We start from the raw sequence: 21,102 nt of genomic DNA, 5'->3' as shown, positions 1-21,102 counted from the left end.
TAAACTACATTACCCAGAACCATACTTCCACATCCACATGTACGGGTTCTCTTAGGGGCTCGTGCACGGGTTGAACTTCCTTTCACTCCGACATCTTAACGGTGGGACATCATGGTAAGAGTATTAGCGTAATTTTTCTTTAAATTCGAGGGCGAACAAAATATTTGACTCGAAAAAGTTCAGTCTGGATAGATCGGGATGGGTAGGTGGAAAATATTATTTGTCCGCAGCGTTCTGACTGTGATTATGGATGGAATAGCTCACTTTACGATTCCTAGTTGGACATGCTTTCTAGCTAACGGTAGCTGGCTTGGCTACGTTAGCTGACCTGCGGCTGATGGTGCACTGCGTGATCAGCCAACCACCGGTTTATGTTGCAGACAATCAGTTGTCTTATCATGCCCCAATGTGTTGATATCTCATAGTCTGACCTTTCCCACACATGTATCAATTGATCCGAATATGCAAACTGCCCGCTAGTTCTCTGCAGACCACGGTTGGCTGGAGTCTAGACTGGAGTCAATTGTTGATTAGCTGGCTAGTTGTTAGCCTGTGACTAGGCCGTCGCTAGTTAATTTAGGTCTAACTAGATTTACAGACACTACTAAAATATGCACAGGCGTACATCCTATTTGGTTCAATTCCAATTGATGGGCTAACGTTAGTGGCTATCTGAATTAGCAAACCAACTGACGTTGTCTTCTAAGTTATAGTGCACTTACAAATTACCAGCAGAAGTTTGCTAGTTTTAGGGAATGTGTGGTGGTTCATTCCGCATAAGTAAGATAATGGTACTGTGATGTGGCTTATTCCAGCCTCCTAAAGACGCCAAGGGCAAGGGGAAGGATTCCGGGAAGTCCAAAAAGGACAAGGACCCAGCCAACAAATCCGGAGGCAAAGCCAAGAAGAAGGTATGTCCTGATATCCATTGATCTATTCTTGGGGGTTTATTCCTTTGGTGTCATAAAATGGTTGCACTGTCAGGAGTGAGCAACCTCTCCCATTTCCCCTGAGCAGAAGTGGTCCAAGGGAAAGGTGAGGGATAAGCTCAACAACCTGGTCCTCTTCGACAAGGCCACCTATGAAAAGTTGAACAAGGAAGTGCCCAACTACAAGCTCATCACACCAGCAGTTGTGTCCGAGAGGCTAAAGATCAGAGGGTCTCTGGCCAGGGCTGCCCTCCAGGAACTGCTCAGCAAAGGTAAACCCTGACCCCTGCTCTTGATTCTCAACCACAGTGTTTACTTGTAGTGAATTTGCTTAAATTAAGAACTAGTCGGGTAGCCACATCTGACTTTATGTAAGGCAGGGCCCTAACATCAAAGTGCGGATGGTACATGTTTGTCAGAATAGGCATATACACTCTTTTGCATGGACTGCTGGTACACTACTGTCATGTTTATCTACAATAGTTTTTTTTTTTTTGCATGCTACACTCTGTGTCAGTAGTCTGAGGACAATGATCTGGTTCAATTTTGAGCTTTGCTACAGTGAACCCCAGTTTGACTCAACAAGGCACTGACTCTTGTGGGTCTGCCGCAGAGCCAACTGGTACAGATACTTTTACAAAGCCTGTTAAGCCCCACTTACATATACCGATGTTTAGTGCTCCTCTCACTTGCCTTCCAAATGAAACACTAAATATTTCAGAATTAGAACTCTTACTACAAAATTAACATGTTTTGTAATGTTCGTAAGTCCTGTTCCCTTCAATGTCACTTCTAACACCTGTCGGCAGTATAGTCTTCCTTCAGGGGGGGAAAATACTGTCGTTTTGGTCAATATTGGCTCTGATCAGTGACTACTAAGACTGGCACTGTAACTTGATGTCTGCTCTTTCAGCATCAAGTGTTGTGTATATTGTCCTAACTTGTCAGGGCAGTGAGTGGGTCTGACTTTTCTGGGTGAGTTGGTAATGTGGGACCATAGTATTTCAATATCTGTACAAAATAAATGGCACGTTCCATTCTGCAACCCCTCTAGGCATGATCAAGTTGGTGTCAAAACACAGATCGCAGGTGATCTACACACGTAACACCAAGGGTCCCGAGGAGGAGGGTGGTGTTGTGGTTCCAGACAAGCCTGAGAAGCCTGAGAAGGCAGCTAAGGCATCAAAGGCAGAGAAGGAAGAGAAAGCATAAACTGGTATGTTATGATAGTCCTGATGGAACTGGCCTACATTTTATTGCGACAAACTGAATATTCCTCACTGCAATTCACTGTTGCTGGTATTATCTGATTTTAATGTGTTGGCGTTAAATATGTTACACACATGTTAACAGGCAGGTTGGAGGACTACGGCTATAAATACCATCTAAAATCATCTTGTTTTTTTCAGGTTGTGATTCCTGTGTTCAGATGTGATGTAAGGCGAATAAAATTCTTAAAAGAGATTTGCATTTCGTTTTTTTGTATTCCTTGTGATATTCTCCCTGATGTCTGTGTACTCTTAGTGTTGAAGGACCTTTTAGCTCCAGATCATTTAGCTTGAATGAGTTGACACTCAATTGCATTTGGCTGGAGATCTGTGAATCTAGTTTCAGAATGACAACTCTTATTTGATATATTCTAATGTACACAGCAATTGATCTAGCAATATCCACAAGGTGCAAACCTAGACTTTGAACAAATTGGGGTTACAATATTACATACAATGTTTCCTCTGCATGAAAACACTTCCAACTCACTTCAACTTCACTGTGAACATCGTTGCCAAATCAAGTCCAGGGCCTCAGACCTGCCATTGACTGTTGGTGGTTTTTCAGTCTTGCCCTTGCATCAAATAAGTTTGAAAGTGTAATTCCGGTGGGAGAGGACAGTGCTGTGGCGTGTAACATAAAACTAAGTGGTGTGAAGTGTTGTGGCGGTATTACACTATCAAAATGGTGCTTTGGGACAGAAGACGAGTGGGCTGAGGCGTCCCCTTGGAGGCACGCTGCCGAGGATGTTTACACCTCACTTAGTGTGTTGTGTTCAATTAGTATCAATGCTTCCTTTATAATGGAACTCGGCCAACCCTACATTTGTGCTTTCACTTGAGCTGTATTTGTTAATTTTGTCACCCATTAAATTCAGTAGGACCTCCGGGTTCCTGTATTCCAAATAAGGTGGATTGTTTCGATGCATTTCTGGTAGGGTTGGAACGTAACCATAACCCCTACTGTAACCTTTTAACTTAAACTTCCATGTTGGGGGGGGTCCCAAAGATCCCGGATAACGAGAGACCAATGTGTTTCTGCTTTCATCCGTGTTGGAGTCAGCAGTGGATGCATGTAAAGAGCTGCTACAGGCAACTGAAGAGTGAGTTATTTATTGACAAATGTCATGAAATAAATGAACTTCTCTGCTTCAGTTTAGGGGCTTGAGCTCGGGGTGGGTGAGACGCAGGGTAGCTTACTGATGGATGCTGCCGCTCGTCATTGCACAGCACTACCTTGAGCGGCGATGGAAGAAAGAAAACAGTCCACGGAACACTGACTGATTCTCACCCTCATCTGCCACCATCGGGTCCTCTGGCATCACGCCTATGAGAGCAAAACAACTTTTGGTTTCCTTAATTTTTCTCCCATTACTTATTGATTTATATGGATAACTGTATGCTACAGCGGTTAAATGTCACATTTAATAGTCACGTGTAATTGTTTAACTTTTTGTCAAATGACCAAGAAATGTATTTAAAGTAAATATTTGACCAAGAAACAGATTAGCATATGCACTAAGCTGTTTATATTTTGTTACTGTTCCATCTCTGCTGGTAGCAATTTGCCATGTCTTCATATAATAGTATGAATCAAGGTTGAGTGAAATGATACAAAGCTCTGCATAACAAACTCCCCACACTGCTTCCATTTCAACTTCTGCTACAGTAACGCCACTATCTATTAATACAAATGTATTAGTCATATGTATGGGATACACATTGTATATATCATCCAAATAAACGTGTGTTTCGTGTATTTGATACCATTCCACTTATTTAACTCCATCCACAAGCCCTTCCTCCCCAATTAAGGTGCCACCAATCTCCTGTGGAACATAATGTAAATAGTAGAATAGAACTAAAATGTTTTAGCGTAAGTATTTAATACATGCTCCTAGTTGTAGCCTGTCTGTCTCTTCTGTTACTGACAGCCCTCCACAAGATCGACCAGGTCTACCTGTCATACTGAAGCTGTCAAGAAGACCACTGCCAAACTCCCAAGTGAAAGCTATAACTGAAGCTTCTTAAATTAGACTCAAGCTCATGCTTTGCAAGTGACACACTGGTATTCATGGAGGCTAAGGGCACATCAGATTCCAGACAACTGATTTCCCACCTCGACACTTTTGAAAGTATTTCCCAGAGTCACAGATACCCTGCTGTATCAATGAGCGTTGGCTGCTCGCAGAGATGATTTGAGAGGGTAATCAAAATAAGAAGGGAAGCCCAAGGTAGAGAGAGAGGCACATTTGATATGCAGGAAGTGGGAGCGCCGTCTCATGGTGATTAGTTGGGGCAGTTCCATGGCTAGATTTATGGCACGCAGCTGTTGAACGCCTGACAGACATCCGAGGCAAGGGATCCACTGCTGCTACCCCTTTTACTGCTGCTTCAGAAGAGCTCTGTTTGCTACCGGAGAGGAAGCTCGTTGTCTCAGCACACAAAGGTAGGCAACATGCTCTCATTGTCATTGCTACTGTACTAGTCAGTGCTCTGTGAATATCTGCAGCTTTTGAATACTCTAGTGTTTAAACTCAAGTCTTCACAGTCTAAACTTTGACCTGTCTTGTGATTGTCTGGTGGTGACATTGGTGTCCTTATTGTTTTGCTTATTTTCACTTTTTTATTTTAGATGTGTGATTTTTACAGAAAGAAAAACTCTTGAATTTAAATGTAAGTGGATTTATTGTCCCAGAACTATTGTTTCATGTGCTGGTAATAATTTGACCATACATGGTCAAGAATATTCGAAGACAGAAAAAAGTTGACAGTGTACTTCAGTTACAATTTAAGTTAATTTCCCTTGTTACTGTATCATATCATTCTGTTGATTAGTTTTGCTCATGTTATGTCCTGTGGCTCTTTTAAAATTTAGAACCCAATGCTATGCCCTATTTTTAGAAGTGGAAGCATTACAGCAGATGTGAGACATGGACACAGCAGCTTAGACAGAGACAAAACACTTAGCAGAGAACTGAAAGGGCTTGGCCTTCGATCGCCTTCTTTCCGACAGCTCACATTTGAGCTCCTGAGTATTGTTTTTTCCCCCAGCAGTCGTTATGTGAATATCCTCCAGCTAACTCACTATGGGGCTTTGGAAGTTCTGCTGGCACCTGAGCAGGTCAAAGTGAGGTGACAGAACATGGCAGTAATCGTAGCATCACTGGTTTGAGGTTAATGGACAAGGGCCCCAAGATAAAAAGCAATGTTAAAAGTCTATAAGGTGAACTCAATACTCTTCATAATAGGAGAACAGTGAAGTCTTATTGGGCTTTTTAAATTAGTTTTAAAAGCCTTTTCATGTGATCAGGCCTCATAAAGAATTGTGTTCAACTACTAGGCTTCTGTTCTGTGAAAGTGACATGACTAGCATTTTGTTTCCTAAAGCACATTAGCTGAGGAGGATTCTTTCCATTGCAGTCCAGTGGTGAGGTTGTTTAAGGAATGTTTATTTGGGTTGCTATGGTAAGATTGGTCTGTGGCTGGGCTGGCACGCTGAAACTGGAGCCTGAAAACCTTAAGAAATTCTGCCACCAGGCTGCTCCCACACTGTTGTTTTAGCAGTAGCTCTCTTCCTAATGCTTCTCTTTAAATTAATTAGGGAAAGAAGATTCATTAACACCTCAATTAACATTTCAGTTATTCAACCTTTATTATTAATTTTGGCACTCCACACAGTATTATTACAGTGTAATTTTTTTTGCACATATATGCACTTTCTTAAATTCATACTGCTAACACACTGTATGGGCATCTCTAATTTATATTCTATGGTACCATTTTATAAAGAAAGGGTATAAGCCCTGTGTGGATGGTTCTTTTCAGTTAGTTATAGTTTGTATTCACTATAAGATGGGTCAAGAGGAAACCAATTTTGGGAACTGTTGCAATCCAATTTGTCATTATGATTTATTCTGATGACTCAGTCCAATTAACAATACAAATGAGCATTGGTATATAAAAAAAAGCATACCACACAACAAAGATTACCTCCACATTTCCTTGGGTTAGTTTTTTCTGCTACATCATTTGTGTGAATAAGGGTTATTTATCACTGCTAGTCTGTGGATACAGTGTGACAGGTCCTGAGGAGAGGTGGGACCTGGTGGTGAGAGATACTCTCTATCCTTTATTCCAACACACTTGCTGCCTTTGCAAGTTTGCATTTTTATGGTAACAGCAGGAAACAAGCTGTTTGTATATGCAATGACTAGGCGTTTATCATCTTCTCTGAAACATCTCTTCCTAGGGAACGGACCCAAGTAGGGAGCATGTATACTATTAATCCATCTACCTTTGATTTAGTCACTAAGATATACCGCTGAGGGAGCAACATGGTGGTATTCAGTAAAAAAATTGTCTTAACAAACAGAAATTAGGAGTTATAATAAAAACAAAGCTATAATAGTGCCACACATTGCCAGTTAACTTCCCCAGCCTCTCCAGGTAGGCCTAACCTTATTATTATTGGTTGGGAGCCAGCCAAATTACACTGAGGTGCTGTACTAGCTTAGCATCTGTTCATGTCAGGAAAGAATTATAGATCACAATGAAAAGTTGCTCCTTAAACATGGTGGAGACCATGTTTACTCCTCCAATGAGGCGGAGCATCTGTCCATATGTAAATCACCCAAGCTGCTATGTCTCCATTACACACTGGCATGAAACAAATCAACTAGACAGTCAGTTTACCATTTGTTTCGTTTTTGTCAACAAGCTAATGTCAGTATGAAGTAAACAGCAGATCTTGGGGAAACTGGGATGATACAGAAACTATGTTGTGTGAAATAATTTGCAGTATTGGTGTCGACCAGTGGAGGCTGGTGAGGGGAGGATGACTCATAGTAATGGCTGGAATGGAGTAGATGGAATACATCTATTCCATTCCAGCCATTACTATGAGCTGTCCTCCACTGGTGCTGACAGAGATGAAATTAAATGAACAGATTAATTCATTTGTATCACCTTTATCAGTCACATTTAATCATGGTGTCTGTATATACTTTATTCACGCAGTGTTAAACATGATTCTAGGATTCAGGGTGGAGATTATTTGGTGAAAGGGCTTGTTTCATTGTCATTGTTCGTGAAAGGCATTTTTTTAGCTACTGCCTACAACTCAATTAATTTTCTTCAGGCATTGACTTGAATGAAAGTATAAACGTTGATTAATCAATTAAATGTGACACCAGCCCTGGCTCCATTCCTGTAGGGCAAAAAAGCTATGGCTTTGTGCTCAGCCCTCAGACTATATTCTCAGCGCATTCTTTAGAAATATTACTGGGCTTTTCATGTCTCTGTTTCATATCATCGATCCACCCTTTACAGAAGAGTAGAATGCTTGAAAAAAAAAAAGTTAGCTCTAACTGGTCAATAATTGAGATCATTTTGCTCTTGTATGACAAAAATATGAAGAAGCAGCAAAGCCTTTGCCATTTATATCTCTGGTACTGTTGATTTATATGAGTGTGCATTCCGATAGAACCCAAGAATCACGCTCTGTTCAGTTCTACAGTATATGGTCTGGACTTAAAACTAAAGCCAATGGAATGAGGAGTTCTCTCTCTTGCCATCTTTGAGATGTCAGAAATATATTCAAGTTTTCCATGTGTTCTGGCCAGATATCCAGCTGATCATTAGTGACGGAGGTGTTTAGAGTCATAAGAACAGGCATTGTACTGTACATGGTTGCTAATAATATGAGGCAATTTCCAATAGATTTTGTTTTATTCAACCTTCATTTAACTAAGCAAGTCCACTGGTGATGCATGATGATGATGATTATAAATAACTGCCACTTCAGGGTAATGTATAGTCAGTCAGACATGTCCATTGATCTAAACTGCCTCTTTTCTTGTCCATGTGTTTTCCCCAGCAGATGGTGAGGGAGCAGTATGTCAACACCACCCAGGACAGCAGTGTCCCTGCCCCGGTCCCTGACTCAATTTATAAGATCGGGATCTACGGTTGGAGGAAGCGCTGCCTCTACTTGTTTGTCTTGCTGCTCATTATCATCCTCACTGTGAACTTTGCCCTTACCATATGGATCCTCCGGGTCATGTGGTTTAACACGGTATGTTGGGTCACTGACATGGCTCTCCAAAGACCACTTAGCTCTAGCTCATTAATAACACGTTACCTGACCTTTACTATAGACTACAGACAGATTTAAAATCAAATCAAATTCTACCTTACAGTGAAATGCTTACTTACAAGCCCTTAACCCACAATGCAGTTTTAAGAAAATAAAACCTGGGGGGCAGTGCAAATAGTCTGGGTAGCCATTTGATTAGCTGTTCAGGAGTCTTATGGCTTGGGGGTAGAAGCTGTTTAGAAGCTTCTTGGACCTAGACTTGGCGCTCCCGTACCACTTGCTGTGAGAACAGTCTTTGACTAGGGTGGCTGGAGTCTTTGACAATTTTTAGGGCCTTCCTCTGACACCTCCTGATATTGAGGTCCTGGATGTCAGGAAGCTATATTTTGGGGTGGTTGTATGGACAAAACGCCATATAATATTTTTCCTGAATCAATTAAAAATTAGAAATGTTTGTTAATGAGACAAAGAAACATCCCTCCAGATGCAAATGTGGATTTATGAAGATGCTCTAGAACAGTGGTCACCAACCGGTCCATCGCGATCGACTGGTCGATCACCAAACATTTCTGTAGAAAAGCCAACGATAAAGGCTTTTCCGCTTCTTTATTTATTTTTTCATTCGACTGCGTTTTTTGGCGGAAGGTGCATTTGATTTAGAAGCTCTGCGCGCTGGGTACGCAGCGTGTTCCCATTTTTAACCTTTTCATTTGTCTGTAGTGACAAACTCCGCCTACCAGGCTGACAAGGATAGCCAATCAGATAGCTCGAATCACCGTGCCTATAGGTTCCACGACCCACAGAGTTTGATATTATTATTTAACTAGGCAAGTCAGTTTAAGAACAAATTCTTATTTACAATGACGGCCTCCTGCGGGGACAGGGCAGGGATTAAAACATAAATATAAAATAGGACAAAACACACATCACGACAAGAGAGACAACACTACATAAAGAGAGACCTACAACAGACCGACAACAGCAACACATGACAATAACATGGCAGCAGCACAAAACATGGTACAAATATTATTGGGCACAGACAACAGCACAAAGGGCAAGAAGGTAGAGACAACAATACCACGCGAAGCAGCCACAACTGCCAGTAAGAGTGTCCATGATTGAGTCTTTGAATGAAGAGATGGAGATAAAACGGTCCAGTTTGAGTGTTTTTTGCAGCTCGTTCCAGTCGCTAACTGCAGCGAACTTAAAAGACGAGCGACCGAGGGATGTGTGTGCTTTGGTGACCTTTAACAGAATGTGACTGGCAGAGTGTTGTATGTGGAGGATGAGGGCTGCATTATGTATATTAGATAGGGGGAATGAGGCCTAAATAAATAAGCATCAACAAGTGGATCTTGCGACGGCTATACAGAGATGACCAATTACAGAGTAGTATAGAGTTCAGTTACTTGAGATTTCATAACTTTTAAAACCATTACCAGGGAGAAACTGTCAAAGAATACAGCAAAGAGCTGCTGTTTTTATAAGTGAGATTCTTCTCCTTACTTCCATCTCGCACGGCAGCTGCAATGACTAAAAGGCACCGCAAACTCAATCTGACGCCTGCATTGGCTGTATGGCATTTACGGTAATACGGCCTCTGCAGAAGTCAGAGCAAACATGCGTTTTGCGCTTCGCGGTGCTGTTGTCAAGGAAGTGAGTTTGTGTTTAACAGGACCTCCCGCCCCACCTACTGTCAACCAATCATATCAATGAGGAGCTTCTGAGCCACATATAGAACAATGAGACATATATTTCACTAGAAGTATAAATGTAACGCATCCGTTTGGCGTTTCTACTCACTACCAAATATGGTAGTGAGAGGAAGCCCAGGGGCGGTAGTGGGAGAAGATGGAACGAGATGGATTTTGGCCGACATTCTACACATTTTCCCATCGATTAAACATTTGATATCAATACAGTTTTCTGTTCCTAAAACTAGAATCTGTAACGAACAGAGTGAACTACGTTTTGAAGACTTTCCCCGTCGCCAACATTTATTTATTTTTTATTGTTTAGAAGGAGTGCAAACGCAAATTGAGTTATTGCACACGCGCACTTCACAGAGTAGGCGTTCCCTAACGGAAATATGCGCATGCATGCTAAAACTCGCCAATAGTATCTCTCTAGCCCGTGCTTGGCTCTATCCCCTCCTTGCTTGTTCTGCCCACTATGACTCATTTGTTCCCGTTTGAAACGACAGGCTGTGGTCTATCTTGATTTAGTTATAAGTATATTTGACTGAGCCCTCTGCAGTGTTAAAAAATGTCGGAGGCGCACGACGATTCCGTACAGAGCTCAATTTGGCCTCTGCATTCCTCTGGAGGCTCTGCAATTGCGTCACACCATCCATACGGCGCCCCGACCTAATTTCTGATCAAACTGGCTCTTAGTAGCGAAGTGTATCAATTGGCCAGCGTTTTTATTACTAGCAGCTCCTTCTGTCTATATTAATATCGAGGAATATTTCACATTCTCTGGTCATGGGAACAACATGAATTTGTCAATGAGGCAGAAATAATGCGGTGCGACTCGAGTTTCGACATCAATGGGAGGAGGTGTACCCTCTCTGGTCACTCAACTGGAGGAAAGAAGAGAGCAGGGACCGTGAGAGGCGGATCCTCTGTTGCTCTCTCCTTCCCTCCGCTGAGACTGACCATCCAGTTCAGTAAAATAAAAAGCTACTTATTTCAATTTATGCTCAGCTGTGCCTCAAGTGATACAACAACTAATCTATTTTGTTATGAAAGCTCGAGTTTTGAAATATAATATGGTCTGAGATGAACAATATTGGCAGGCCAAGCATATAGCCAATATGATGTGATAATGTATTAGGCAAAAATGTTTTGATTAATTTTGCATTGATTTACAATTTAAGTAATGTTTAAAAAGTGATAGAAGCCCCATTTATACCTGCTTCTAACTTACGTCCTTTGTCTTGATTTTGTCCACATTCTTATTGTGCCCACATTTTTAGACAGGTGTAGACAATCAAAAGACACAATTGTGATCTGATTGTGATCAGATCATCCTGCAACCCTTCGGAAGTAGTCAGAAAACGCATTGTGTCTGGATATCTTACAAGTGTAGACAGATCTGGACAGAGAAACCATTTAAATCATAATTATTCCGCCCTCTAAAATCTTTGACAGGTGTAACCATTAACTTATTACATCAATATGTGTCTTACAATAAATACATACTATTTAGCTGTGAAATCGTTTATATAAAGGAAGAGACCAGGAAATCAGGTCACAATGCAGACACAGTGGACAGATAGCAGACACATTTTAATACCATGTGTAGACACATTTCTGGAAATGAAGGCACAATTAGAATTTAGACAAGATCAGGACAAAGGACTCATGTTAGCACCAGGTATAAGTAGGGCTTAGGAGTAACTGAAACATCACAACACAACACACCCTGGGAATGTAGTGACTGCATTGGCAGAGCAAACACATAGATCTCTGCTGCTTTAGTTTGAGTTTACCCTCAGTCCTGGAGGGTATAGCCACATGTCTCTTATCCTTGGCATCCAATGGCTGCCTGGTGGGATGAATAAAAACCAACATTTGCCCTCTAGCACAGTAAGCTTAGTTTTATACACATTTCATGATTCCTCCGTCCTTTTGGAATATAGCCTGAGAGAAGTAGTTATTAGGTGGAATTGAAATCAGAGATTCTGCTTTTCTTTCACACTGGATCATTATCAAAGTCACTATTGCCTGGGGTGCTATGAATCATATATTTACTACAGTGTGTTTAACTCCCAACACTATACCCAGCAGAGACCAGCACCTAAAATAGATTCACTCACCATCCAGAGTTAGAAACAACACATGGTGTCACAGAAATCCTTGGGGACACAGTATGGTCATGGTTACGGAGTGAATTTCTTGTAGGACCCTGTGGACTGCCTTTTCTCTGATGCCTTGCTGAGTTAATTCTTTCTGCTTGTCATTGCAGGAAGGGATGGGACACCTAAAAGTAACATCGGACGGAGTGAGGCTTGAGGACGGCGAGTCAGAGTTCCTCTTTCCTCTCTACGCCCTAGAGATCCACTCCAGAGAGGTAAGCAAACAGGCTCCTACACTCCTCCTTCTCCTCTTCCTTCCTCCTCCTGCTCCTCCTTCTCCTCAAACACTCATACCCAGTCCAATAGGGTTGTGTTGATTACAAGTGGTCTGGGTTCCTAAGCTCTGACTCATTGTCAGGAAACCATAGAAATCAAAGTTGATTGTTTGTTGAATCTAGGAGCGCTTCCTGTTAAAAACACTGGGCAATTACACCAAAACAACTTTCCTGAGGTATAGTCAGATGATCTGTATTTTGACATCGTTCTCTTGCGTAGTTGGGAAATGTGTCTTACTCAATAAGTTTTGGCAGTCCCTGTGGATGTACAGTGCAGCAAGTTCCTTATTTACCTCCTGGATATTTGTGGTGGAAAACAGTCAATGGTGTGCAATCGAGCAGCAGATGGTAACACTTTGCAGCAGTTGTCTACATGTTTATGTTTTTTCCTCACTGTGCTGTGTTTTCCCCCACTCTGTCTTTGAGCTTCATTAAAAACGCAATGTATTCACCATTTATGGACTGACACTTTCATCACTGAAGTCGACAGTTTTGAATTAGATTCAGTGTTCATTATACACAACCTGCTTTTCACGACTTGCCCAAATAGGCTACATCTCTTTAGCCTATTGTAACTCAGTAGTGCTTTCTGAAAGGTATGAATGAAGACCAGATACTTGAACCTGTGAGCATAACGATGCATTTTGTAGCATTCATTGGCAATGCATCATTTTGTGTTGTGCCCCATGTTCAATTAAAGTCCTGACCAGTGATATCTGACATGCACAGGATGCTTATTGATGACCAAAGAGTTATTTTTTTTCCAGGACTCCTCTCTCTTGGTGAACTCGTCTGAAAACGTCACCCTCAATGCCCGCAATGAAAATAATGATGTCACAGGAAGTCTCTCTGTAGGTAAGTGGACAGAAAACACACACACCTACACACATACAGCATGCTAGCAATATTTATAAATTGCACTATTCAACTGATATATGGACACTTCAGCAATTTCATTCATGGACTTGTCCTGCAGCTCTATTGTATGTAATACAAAATTAGCAATGACAAAACGCATCTCCCCTTTTATATTCCATCAGATTGCCATTAATACCCCATGCCCAGCTTTCTATCATCAGTACCAGAATGGCCTATCTGTTACACCAGGGGCCTCAGACCTACAGAGACTATTATTTGCGCACCTTTTATGGCTGGCCAGTGGGGTTCGTAGAGGAGTGTGCCATAATTAGAGGGGTAACAAACGACTAAACTAATTACAGTGTTTCACGAGACTGTTATGTATTCTTGGTCATTATGCCATAAAAGGCATTGACCTATCTATGTGACCCTCTGTGAAGGAAGTTTAAGGGTTTTAAAGAACAGTTATTTGGTCTATTCCCCCTCAGACATACTGTAAGTCGTTTGGAAAGAACATCTTGTTCTGTTCTTTTATAGAAAATGGTATTGAAGTGTATTAAATATCTCACTGGCCTGTTTCTGCCCGGAGACAGTTGGACAGTAGGCCTACCGGCACCCTGGCTTTATTTCTTATGAAAGAGAGGTGACAAAGTGAACAAATGCATCCAAATTTTAAAGCTGCGTGCAAAATGTACATGTTTTAGTGATACAGCATATGATACCTCAATTATGCTAAGCCTATGTCTCCCAGTCCCACAGCTTTGACTGCTTCTGGTCTCTAATATTTCTCCCTGGTGTCATTTTAGGTCCAAATGTGGCCCAGGGAAATGCACAGAACTTTGTCATCAGCTCCAACACCAAGATGCTGTTTTCTGCTGATGACAAAGAGGTGGTTGTTGGGACAGACAAGCTCCGTGTCACAGGTACAATCATGTCTGCACTGTCAGTGTCACACCACTTAGCCCATACATGTGTATACAGCATTACAGATATGAACTACAAACAGGGTTTTCATTCATTTTATTGTAATTTATGAGAGCAATGTACTGAATCACTGAGTGTTTTCTTACATATCAAAGTAATATATTTTCATTTGACATAGTAGTTACTGGACTGGAGCAGTTTATTACTTTTTCTGCGAAGTTGTCCTTGAAAAGGTATTGAAAGTCAAGCTCATTCATCTAAAAATGACAGGAAAGGTGACAGAAACACTGCTTTTTAATTTGTTGGTTTATAATTAAAGTATATTTATAATATAATGTAAATTGAAGCTACATTAACTAAGAACGGAAGTCAAACATATCAGAGTCCACCCAATTGTTTATAGACTGTATGCTCAAGTTGTCTATTTTGCCTAAATCTCTTTGTTGTGTCCAGTTTTAGTATTGATGGGAGGTCAGTGCCCTCGTGCTGTGTGGGGTAATTAGCTGAAGAGAGTGTCCTTTGATAGCTTCATTATGTCTCGGACATCTGGAGCCTGACGTACCGCTGAACGGTGACGGTCATTTCACTTTAGCAAGACACTGAGCAAAAGTTAACACAACCTTGGCCAGAAAACCACAAACAGAACAAAGCTTAAGATGTGTATACTGTTACAATATCACTATCAGACCTAGTGAGACTCTATAGTGTGATGTCAGGTGAGCAGCTTTGCATGCTATGGTAACATACGATTGGCAAAGGCTGGTGGTAATAAAGATGTAATTAGCTAGCCAATGGAGCTGTCAACCACAGTGATTAAAGCAAACATTCTCTCTCTCCTTCAAGTCTGGTGGTTGGAGGTGACTCTGAGCCAGTGCACATGTCATCCTCTCACTAACACCAGTTGACAAGCACCTAGGGGAACAATTGACTGTCAGGACCTGTAGACCCACTCACAGTACATAGCAGAATGAAATAGAATACTATATGTAACCTGTATCCCTATGGTAACACCAATGATGTTTCATTGTAATTAACTATCAACTTAATAAGGAGCACCTTGTGTGTTTGTTTTTATTTAGGTCTAGAAGGTGCCCTGTTTGAACACTCTGTAGAGACGCCCCTGCTCAAAGCTGAGCCCTTCAAAGACTTGAGGTAGATGCTGGATCCCATAACCATTGACATCTTGGAATAGGCCAATATGAAATTTGAACTCTTAATTCCAAGCAGTTAATGATTGTTTTATCACAGTCATATGTGGAACTGATCAAACTGATGTTCTCCTGTGTGTTCCAGGCTGGAGTCTCCAACCCGCTCTCTCAGCATGCATGCACCAAAGGGAGTCTTTGTCAAAGCACTGGCCGGGAACATCGAGGCTGCATCTAACATGGACTTTCTATTGCACTCCAGTGAAGGACTGGTGAGGCAATGTGTGATTTACTTGCTATTGACTGGCAGTACTGTACTTATATTTTACACTACATGTGACAGAGACATGTACATTTACTTACTGGCCTTGATATCCATAAATAGCAGCGATGCTGTCCCCTAGTGGCATGTAAATGTACAGTGCATTCGGAAAGTATTAAGACCCCCTTGACTTTTTCCACATTTTGTTACGTTACAGCCTTTTTCTAAAATGGATAATATAGTTTTTCCCCTCATCAATCTACACACAATACCCCATAATGACAAAGCAAAAACTGTTTTTTAGAATAAAAAACCCCACAGAAAATATTACATTTACATAAGTATTCAGACCCTTTACTCAGTACTTTGTTGAAGCACCTTAGGCAGCGATTACAGCCTCGAGTGTTCTTGGGTATGACGCTACATGTTAGCAACACCTGTATTTGGGGAGTTTCTCCAATTCTTCTCTGCAGATCTTCTCAAGCTCTGTCAGGTTGGATGGGGAGCGTTGCTGTACAGCTATTTTCAGGTCTCTCCATAGATGTTCGATAGGGCTATCTTCTGTATACCACCCTTACCTTGTTACAACACAACTGATTGGCTCAAACGCATTAAGAAGGAAAGAAATTCCACAAATGTACTTTTAACAAGGCACACCTGTTAATTGAAATGCATTCCAGGTGACTACCTCATGAAGCTGGTTGAGAGAATTCCAAGAGTTTGCAAATCTGTCATCAAGGCAAAGGGTGGCTATTTGAAGAATCTCAAATATAAAATATATTTTGATTTGTTTAACACTTTTTGGGGGTTACTACATGATTCCATATGTGTTATTTCATAGTTTTGATGTCTTCACTATTATTCTACAATGTAGAAAATAGTACAAATAAAGAAAAACCCTTAAATGAGTAGCTGTATCCAAACCTTTGACTGGTACTGTATATGTATGTTTTTCAGCAGTGGCGTGTATATGTAAACTCAGCAAAAAAAGAAATGTGCTCTCACTGCCCACTGTGTTTATTTTCAGAAAACTTAAAATGTGTAAATATTTGTATGAACATAACAAGATTCAACAACTAAAACATAAACTGAACAAGTTCCACAGACATGTGACTAACAGAAATTTAATAATGTGTCCCTGAACAAAGGGGTGGTCAAAATCAAAAGTAACAGTCAGTATCTGGTGCGGCCACCAGCTGCATTAAGTACTGCAGTGCATCTCCTCCTCATGGACTGCACCAGATTTGCCAGTTCTTACTGTGAGATGTTACCCAACTCTTCCACCAAGGCACCTGCAAGTTCCCGGACATTTCTGGGGGGAATGTCCCTAGCCCTCACCCTCCGATCCAACAGGTCCCAGACGTGCTCAATGGGATTGAGATTCGGGCTCTTCGCTGGCCATGGCAGAACACTGACATTCCTGTCTTGCAGGAAATCATGCACAGAATGAGCACTATGGCTGGTGGCATTGTCATGCTGGAGGGTCATGTCAGGATGAGCCTGCAGGAAGGGTACCAGATGACAACAAGCTCAGTCCGATGATGCTGTGACACACCGCCCCAGAACATGACGGACCCTCCACCTCCAAATCGATCCCGCTCCAGAGTACAGGCCTTGGTGTAACGCTCATTCCTTCGACGATAAACGCGAATCCGACCATCACCACTGGTGAGACAAAACCGCAAACTCGTCAGTGAAGAGCACTTTCTGCCAGTCCTGTCTGGTCCAGCGACGGTGGGTTTGTACCCATAGGCAAAGTTGTTGCCGGTGATGTCTGGTGAGGATCTGCCTCACCAGGCCTACAAGCCCTCAGTCCAGCCTCTCTCAGCCTATTGCAGACAGTCTGATGGAGGGATTGTGCCTTCCTGGTGTAACTTGGGCAGTTGTTGCCATCCTGTACCTGTCCCGCAGGTGTGATTTTTGGATGTACCAATCCTGTGCAGGTGTTGTTACACGTGGTCTGCCACTGCGAGGATGATCAGCTGTCCGTCCTGTCTCCCTGTAGCGCTGTCTTAGGCGTCTCAGAGTACGGACATTGCAATTTATTTCCCTGGCCACATCTGCAGTCCTCATGCCTTCTTGCAGCATGTCTAAGGCACGTTCACGCGGATGAGCAGGAACCCTGGGAATCTTTCTTTTGGTGTTTTTCAGAGTCAGTAGAAAGGCCTCTTTAGTGTCCTAAGTTTTCATAACTGTGACCTTAATTGCCTACCCTCTGTAAGCTGTTAGTGTCTTAAAGACCGTTCCACAGGTGCATGTTCATTAATTGTTTATGGTTCATTGAACAAGCATGGGAAACTGTGTTTAAACCCTTTACAATGAAGATCTGTGTAGTTATTTGGATTTTTACGAATTATCTTTGAAAGACAGGATCCTGAAAAAGGGCCGTTTCTTTTTTTGCTGAGTTTGTGTTTCAGCAGTGGCGTGTATGTGTTTCAGCAGTAGTGTGTATGTGTTTCAGCAGTGGCGTGTGTGTGTATGTGTTTCAGCAGTGGCGTGTGTATGTATATGTTTCAGCAGTGGCGTGTGTATGTATGTGTTTCAGCAGTGGCGTGTATGTGTTTCAGCAGTGGCGTGTATGTGTTTCAGCAGTGGCGTGTATATGTATGTGTTTCAGCAGTGGCGTGTATGTGTTTCAGCAGTGGCGTGTATGTGTTTCAGCAGTGGCGTGTATATGTATGTGTTTCAGCAGTGGCGTGTGTATGTATGTGTTTCAGCAGTGGCGTATGTATGTGTTTCAGCAGTGGCGTGTATGTGTTTCAGCAGTGGCGTGTATATGTGTGTTTCAGCAGTGGTGCGTCTGATCCCGCCCTTTGTTGTGTGTTGTCTGTGTAGGTGATTCTGGATGCCGAGACGGTGCGTCTGCCTAATCTCCCCCTGGGACAAGGAGGTGTGTCTGGAAACGCTCAGGGACTCTACGAAGTGTGTGTTTGTCCCAGCGGAAAGCTGTTCCTGTCCAAGGCCGGGGTCACCTCCACGTGCAGTGAAAGCCAAGAGTGCTAGTAAGCGTCTTTGGCATCAGATTATACCCTGGTGAATGAAAATGCCTTTATATTGGGTACTCTGAAACACTTTCATATGAATCCTCAAAAAGGCAAAACAAACAACCACAACTTTTCATATCTGAACAAAACTACCAGTTAAACTGAAGACATATCCTCTTAAGTAATTATTTCATGGTGCATTTTATTGATGGAAGTTAAATTTGAGACTATTTTACTATGTAACTGAAACAGTGACATGACAACTTTATACCACAATAAGCAGTATAGTTGTTGATACCATCTTATGTTTACACTGAGTTGAGATTGTTTATTTTATAATTATGGTATTATGGCTGGGCAATGAGGAGCTGGTTAACAGATTACATCCTATGCAATATGTTTTTTTGTGATGCAATAATATAGGACTTTGTGTGGGCCCAGTTTCCTGGACCCAGATGAAGCCTTGTCCACAATGGAGAATCTCCCATTGAAAGTGATTTTTAGTGTAGGCTTAATCTGGGGCTGGGAAACCGGCCCTTAGTGTATTAATATGTTGTGCATATGAGCAGAAAAGCATTATATGATCTAGTCTGTAGATAAGCTGAGTATACCAAACATTAGGAACACCTTCCTAATATTTTTGATACACACAGGAAACTGTTGAGTGTGAAAAACACAGCGTTGCAGTTCTTGAAACAAACCGGTGCGCTTGCCACCTACTACCATACCCCGTTCAAAGGCACTTTTAATTATGTTGTCTTGCCTATTGACCCTCTGAATGGCACACATACACAATCCATATCTCAATTGTCTCAAAGCTTAAATAATTATTCTTTAACCTGTCTCCCCCCTTCATCTACACTGATTTAAAGTGGATTTGACATCAATAAGAGGTCATAGCTTTCACCTGGATTCACCTGGTCAGTTTGTCATGAAAAGAGCAGGTGTTCTTATTGTTTTGTATACTAAGTGTATAATATAGTTAGTACAAATACAACCTAGTTATTGTCTAAGAAATAGAGTAGAAAATAGAGGTACAGTTGAATGCCTTTGTGTTTGTGTTACACATTCATTATGCAACATTGAGCAATCTGATACATCTGATCCTGTTGCACGAGATTTTAAAAGTTACTGTTTTCCCAAGTACTTAATTTCATCTCACAGTTCACCAGCTGCCACTTTTTTTTTCTTCATTTATGCATTTACTGTGTGAAATGTTTTTATATTGGAGTTTAGAGTGTAGTCAGTCAAACTAATCAGTATTATAAGTAATAACTTTGTAATAATGGGAAATTAAAGGGATAGTGTGACATTTTGGCAACTTTTTCTACTTACCCAGTCAGATGCACTCATGGATACCATTTGTATGTCTCTGCTGCAGTTTGAAGGAAGTTGAAGGTACTTTCTGGAGCCATTGCTAACTAGTGCAATGACTGGAAGTGTACAGGAACAGCAAGCATGCATTTTCAACACTCTCTCAAATGTTCTATATTTTGTTTATCAATACATCATTGTGTTTCTATCTTCGGTCTTGGTATAGGCTCTGAAATTAAGTAGGCTATGTCGCACTCCTAATACTATTGCACTGCAATACTGTAGCCTTCCCATAGCCTACTGTCACATACTATCAAGGCTACCGGTCTATTTACTTTCGAGCATGCTTGGCTATTTAATTAGCGATTGATAAATGGTAGTCTACTATTTGTTGCGTAGCAGGAATAATTTAAATCAGTTATGTCAGAAAAGGAGACATCCTGCCTATATAATAAAAGTAAAATAAATATTAGACGACATGCTGCTATGCAATCTCCTTACCAATGGCAAATGCAACTGTTTTATCATTAGGCCTACATTTGAATCTTTTTATTTCCCTACCATCATTATAATTCCTGTGCATCAAACACCTCCCATTTTCCCCAAACAAACAATAAGCCTATTTGTTGCAATACAGTTGATCAACCTTCGAAAAGTTGTGCACACACATGGTTTGAGATTTGCGTGGAGATATGCACACTTTCCTGTCATGTTCACAATTGATAAATACCAACCTTTGCAGGAAAAAGTGGCATAAGCAAGGTTTAGAGTATTTTTTTGTGCGCACACACCTTTGATAAATGAGGCCCCTGTAGCCTGTGTGTTCTACTACTTTAGGGAATATTTATTGTACATTTAGATTTTAGAAAAAATGTTAGCTTGTTAGTTATCTTGTCACCACTTTGACTCTTACATAGATTCTAATGCATTACTGTTCGCTGTTAAACCATGTTTTATGTGCGTTTGCTTGTACTTATACAGCACGGTATGAAATATAATATAATATTCTATAATATTAAAAATTGTGAAGTTGAGGATGTTTTGATAAATTGTGGAACATGTGTGCCAGGTTTTGTATGTTTGAATAAAACATGTGCTATTCTTGTAAAAAGCTACTGTCTTTAACAGAATAAAATGTATATCATTGTTTGAAATGATGTATCTGAAAATACATTTCCCATTAA

General features: G+C 41.2%; 2 protein-coding genes and 1 long non-coding RNA gene across 4 annotated transcripts; 2 read left to right on the top strand and 1 right to left on the bottom strand.

Annotated features, from left to right (window-relative positions):
• Positions 1 to 8: 8 nt before the first annotated feature.
• On the top strand, positions 9 to 2,393 carry LOC139548601 (small ribosomal subunit protein eS25-like). The gene is made up of 5 exons (XM_071358386.1): positions 9 to 114; positions 816 to 911; positions 1,018 to 1,201; positions 1,984 to 2,145; positions 2,339 to 2,393. Exons 1-4 carry the CDS (start codon positions 112 to 114, stop codon positions 2,139 to 2,141), a joined length of 441 nt encoding a protein of 146 aa, XP_071214487.1. The 5' UTR covers positions 9 to 111; the 3' UTR covers positions 2,142 to 2,145; positions 2,339 to 2,393.
• A 2,039-nt stretch (positions 2,394 to 4,432) lies between these two features.
• Positions 4,433 to 21,072, top strand: LOC139548599 (gamma-sarcoglycan-like). Of its 2 annotated transcripts, none has more exons than XM_071358385.1 (8): positions 4,433 to 4,646; positions 8,076 to 8,273; positions 12,267 to 12,371; positions 13,199 to 13,286; positions 14,096 to 14,212; positions 15,293 to 15,365; positions 15,507 to 15,630; positions 18,456 to 21,072. In XM_071358385.1, the coding sequence occupies exons 2-8, from the start codon at positions 8,079 to 8,081 to the stop codon at positions 18,621 to 18,623; spliced, it is 870 nt and encodes a 289-aa protein (XP_071214486.1). In that variant the 5' UTR covers positions 4,433 to 4,646; positions 8,076 to 8,078; the 3' UTR covers positions 18,624 to 21,072. The 2 variants fall into 2 exon arrangements, with proteins under 2 accessions (XP_071214486.1, XP_071214485.1); XM_071358384.1 differs by having other exon boundaries at positions 4,444 to 4,646; positions 8,079 to 8,273.
• On the bottom strand, positions 11,569 to 12,369 carry LOC139548603 (uncharacterized). The gene is made up of 2 exons (XR_011669726.1): positions 12,118 to 12,369; positions 11,569 to 11,846 (listed from the first exon to the last, which is right to left on the bottom strand). It is a non-coding gene; the product is annotated as an uncharacterized lncRNA (long non-coding RNA).
• Positions 21,073 to 21,102: the final 30 nt, after the last annotated feature.

This window comes from Salvelinus alpinus, chromosome 21 (genome assembly GCF_045679555.1).
Source record: "Salvelinus alpinus chromosome 21, SLU_Salpinus.1, whole genome shotgun sequence".
NCBI classification, from domain to species: Eukaryota; Metazoa; Chordata; class Actinopteri; order Salmoniformes; family Salmonidae; genus Salvelinus; species Salvelinus alpinus.
This window is presented reverse-complemented; position numbering and strand designations above follow the sequence as displayed.

Bases quoted from the DNA above. Each gene is read 5' to 3' on its own strand.
- LOC139548601 (XM_071358386.1), top strand. The intron at 912-1,017 runs GTATGTCCTGAT...TCCCCTGAGCAG, and splicing joins GAGGCAAAGCCAAGAAGAAG to AAGTGGTCCAAGGGAAAGGT. The intron at 1,202-1,983 runs GTAAACCCTGAC...CAACCCCTCTAG, and splicing joins CCAGGAACTGCTCAGCAAAG to GCATGATCAAGTTGGTGTCA.
- LOC139548599 (XM_071358385.1), top strand. From the start codon at position 8,079: ATGGTGAGGGAGCAGTATGTCAACACCACCCAGGACAGCAGTGTCCCT. The intron at 12,372-13,198 runs GTAAGCAAACAG...TTTTTTTTCCAG, and splicing joins TAGAGATCCACTCCAGAGAG to GACTCCTCTCTCTTGGTGAA. The intron at 15,366-15,506 runs GTAGATGCTGGA...TGTGTGTTCCAG, and splicing joins GAGCCCTTCAAAGACTTGAG to GCTGGAGTCTCCAACCCGCT.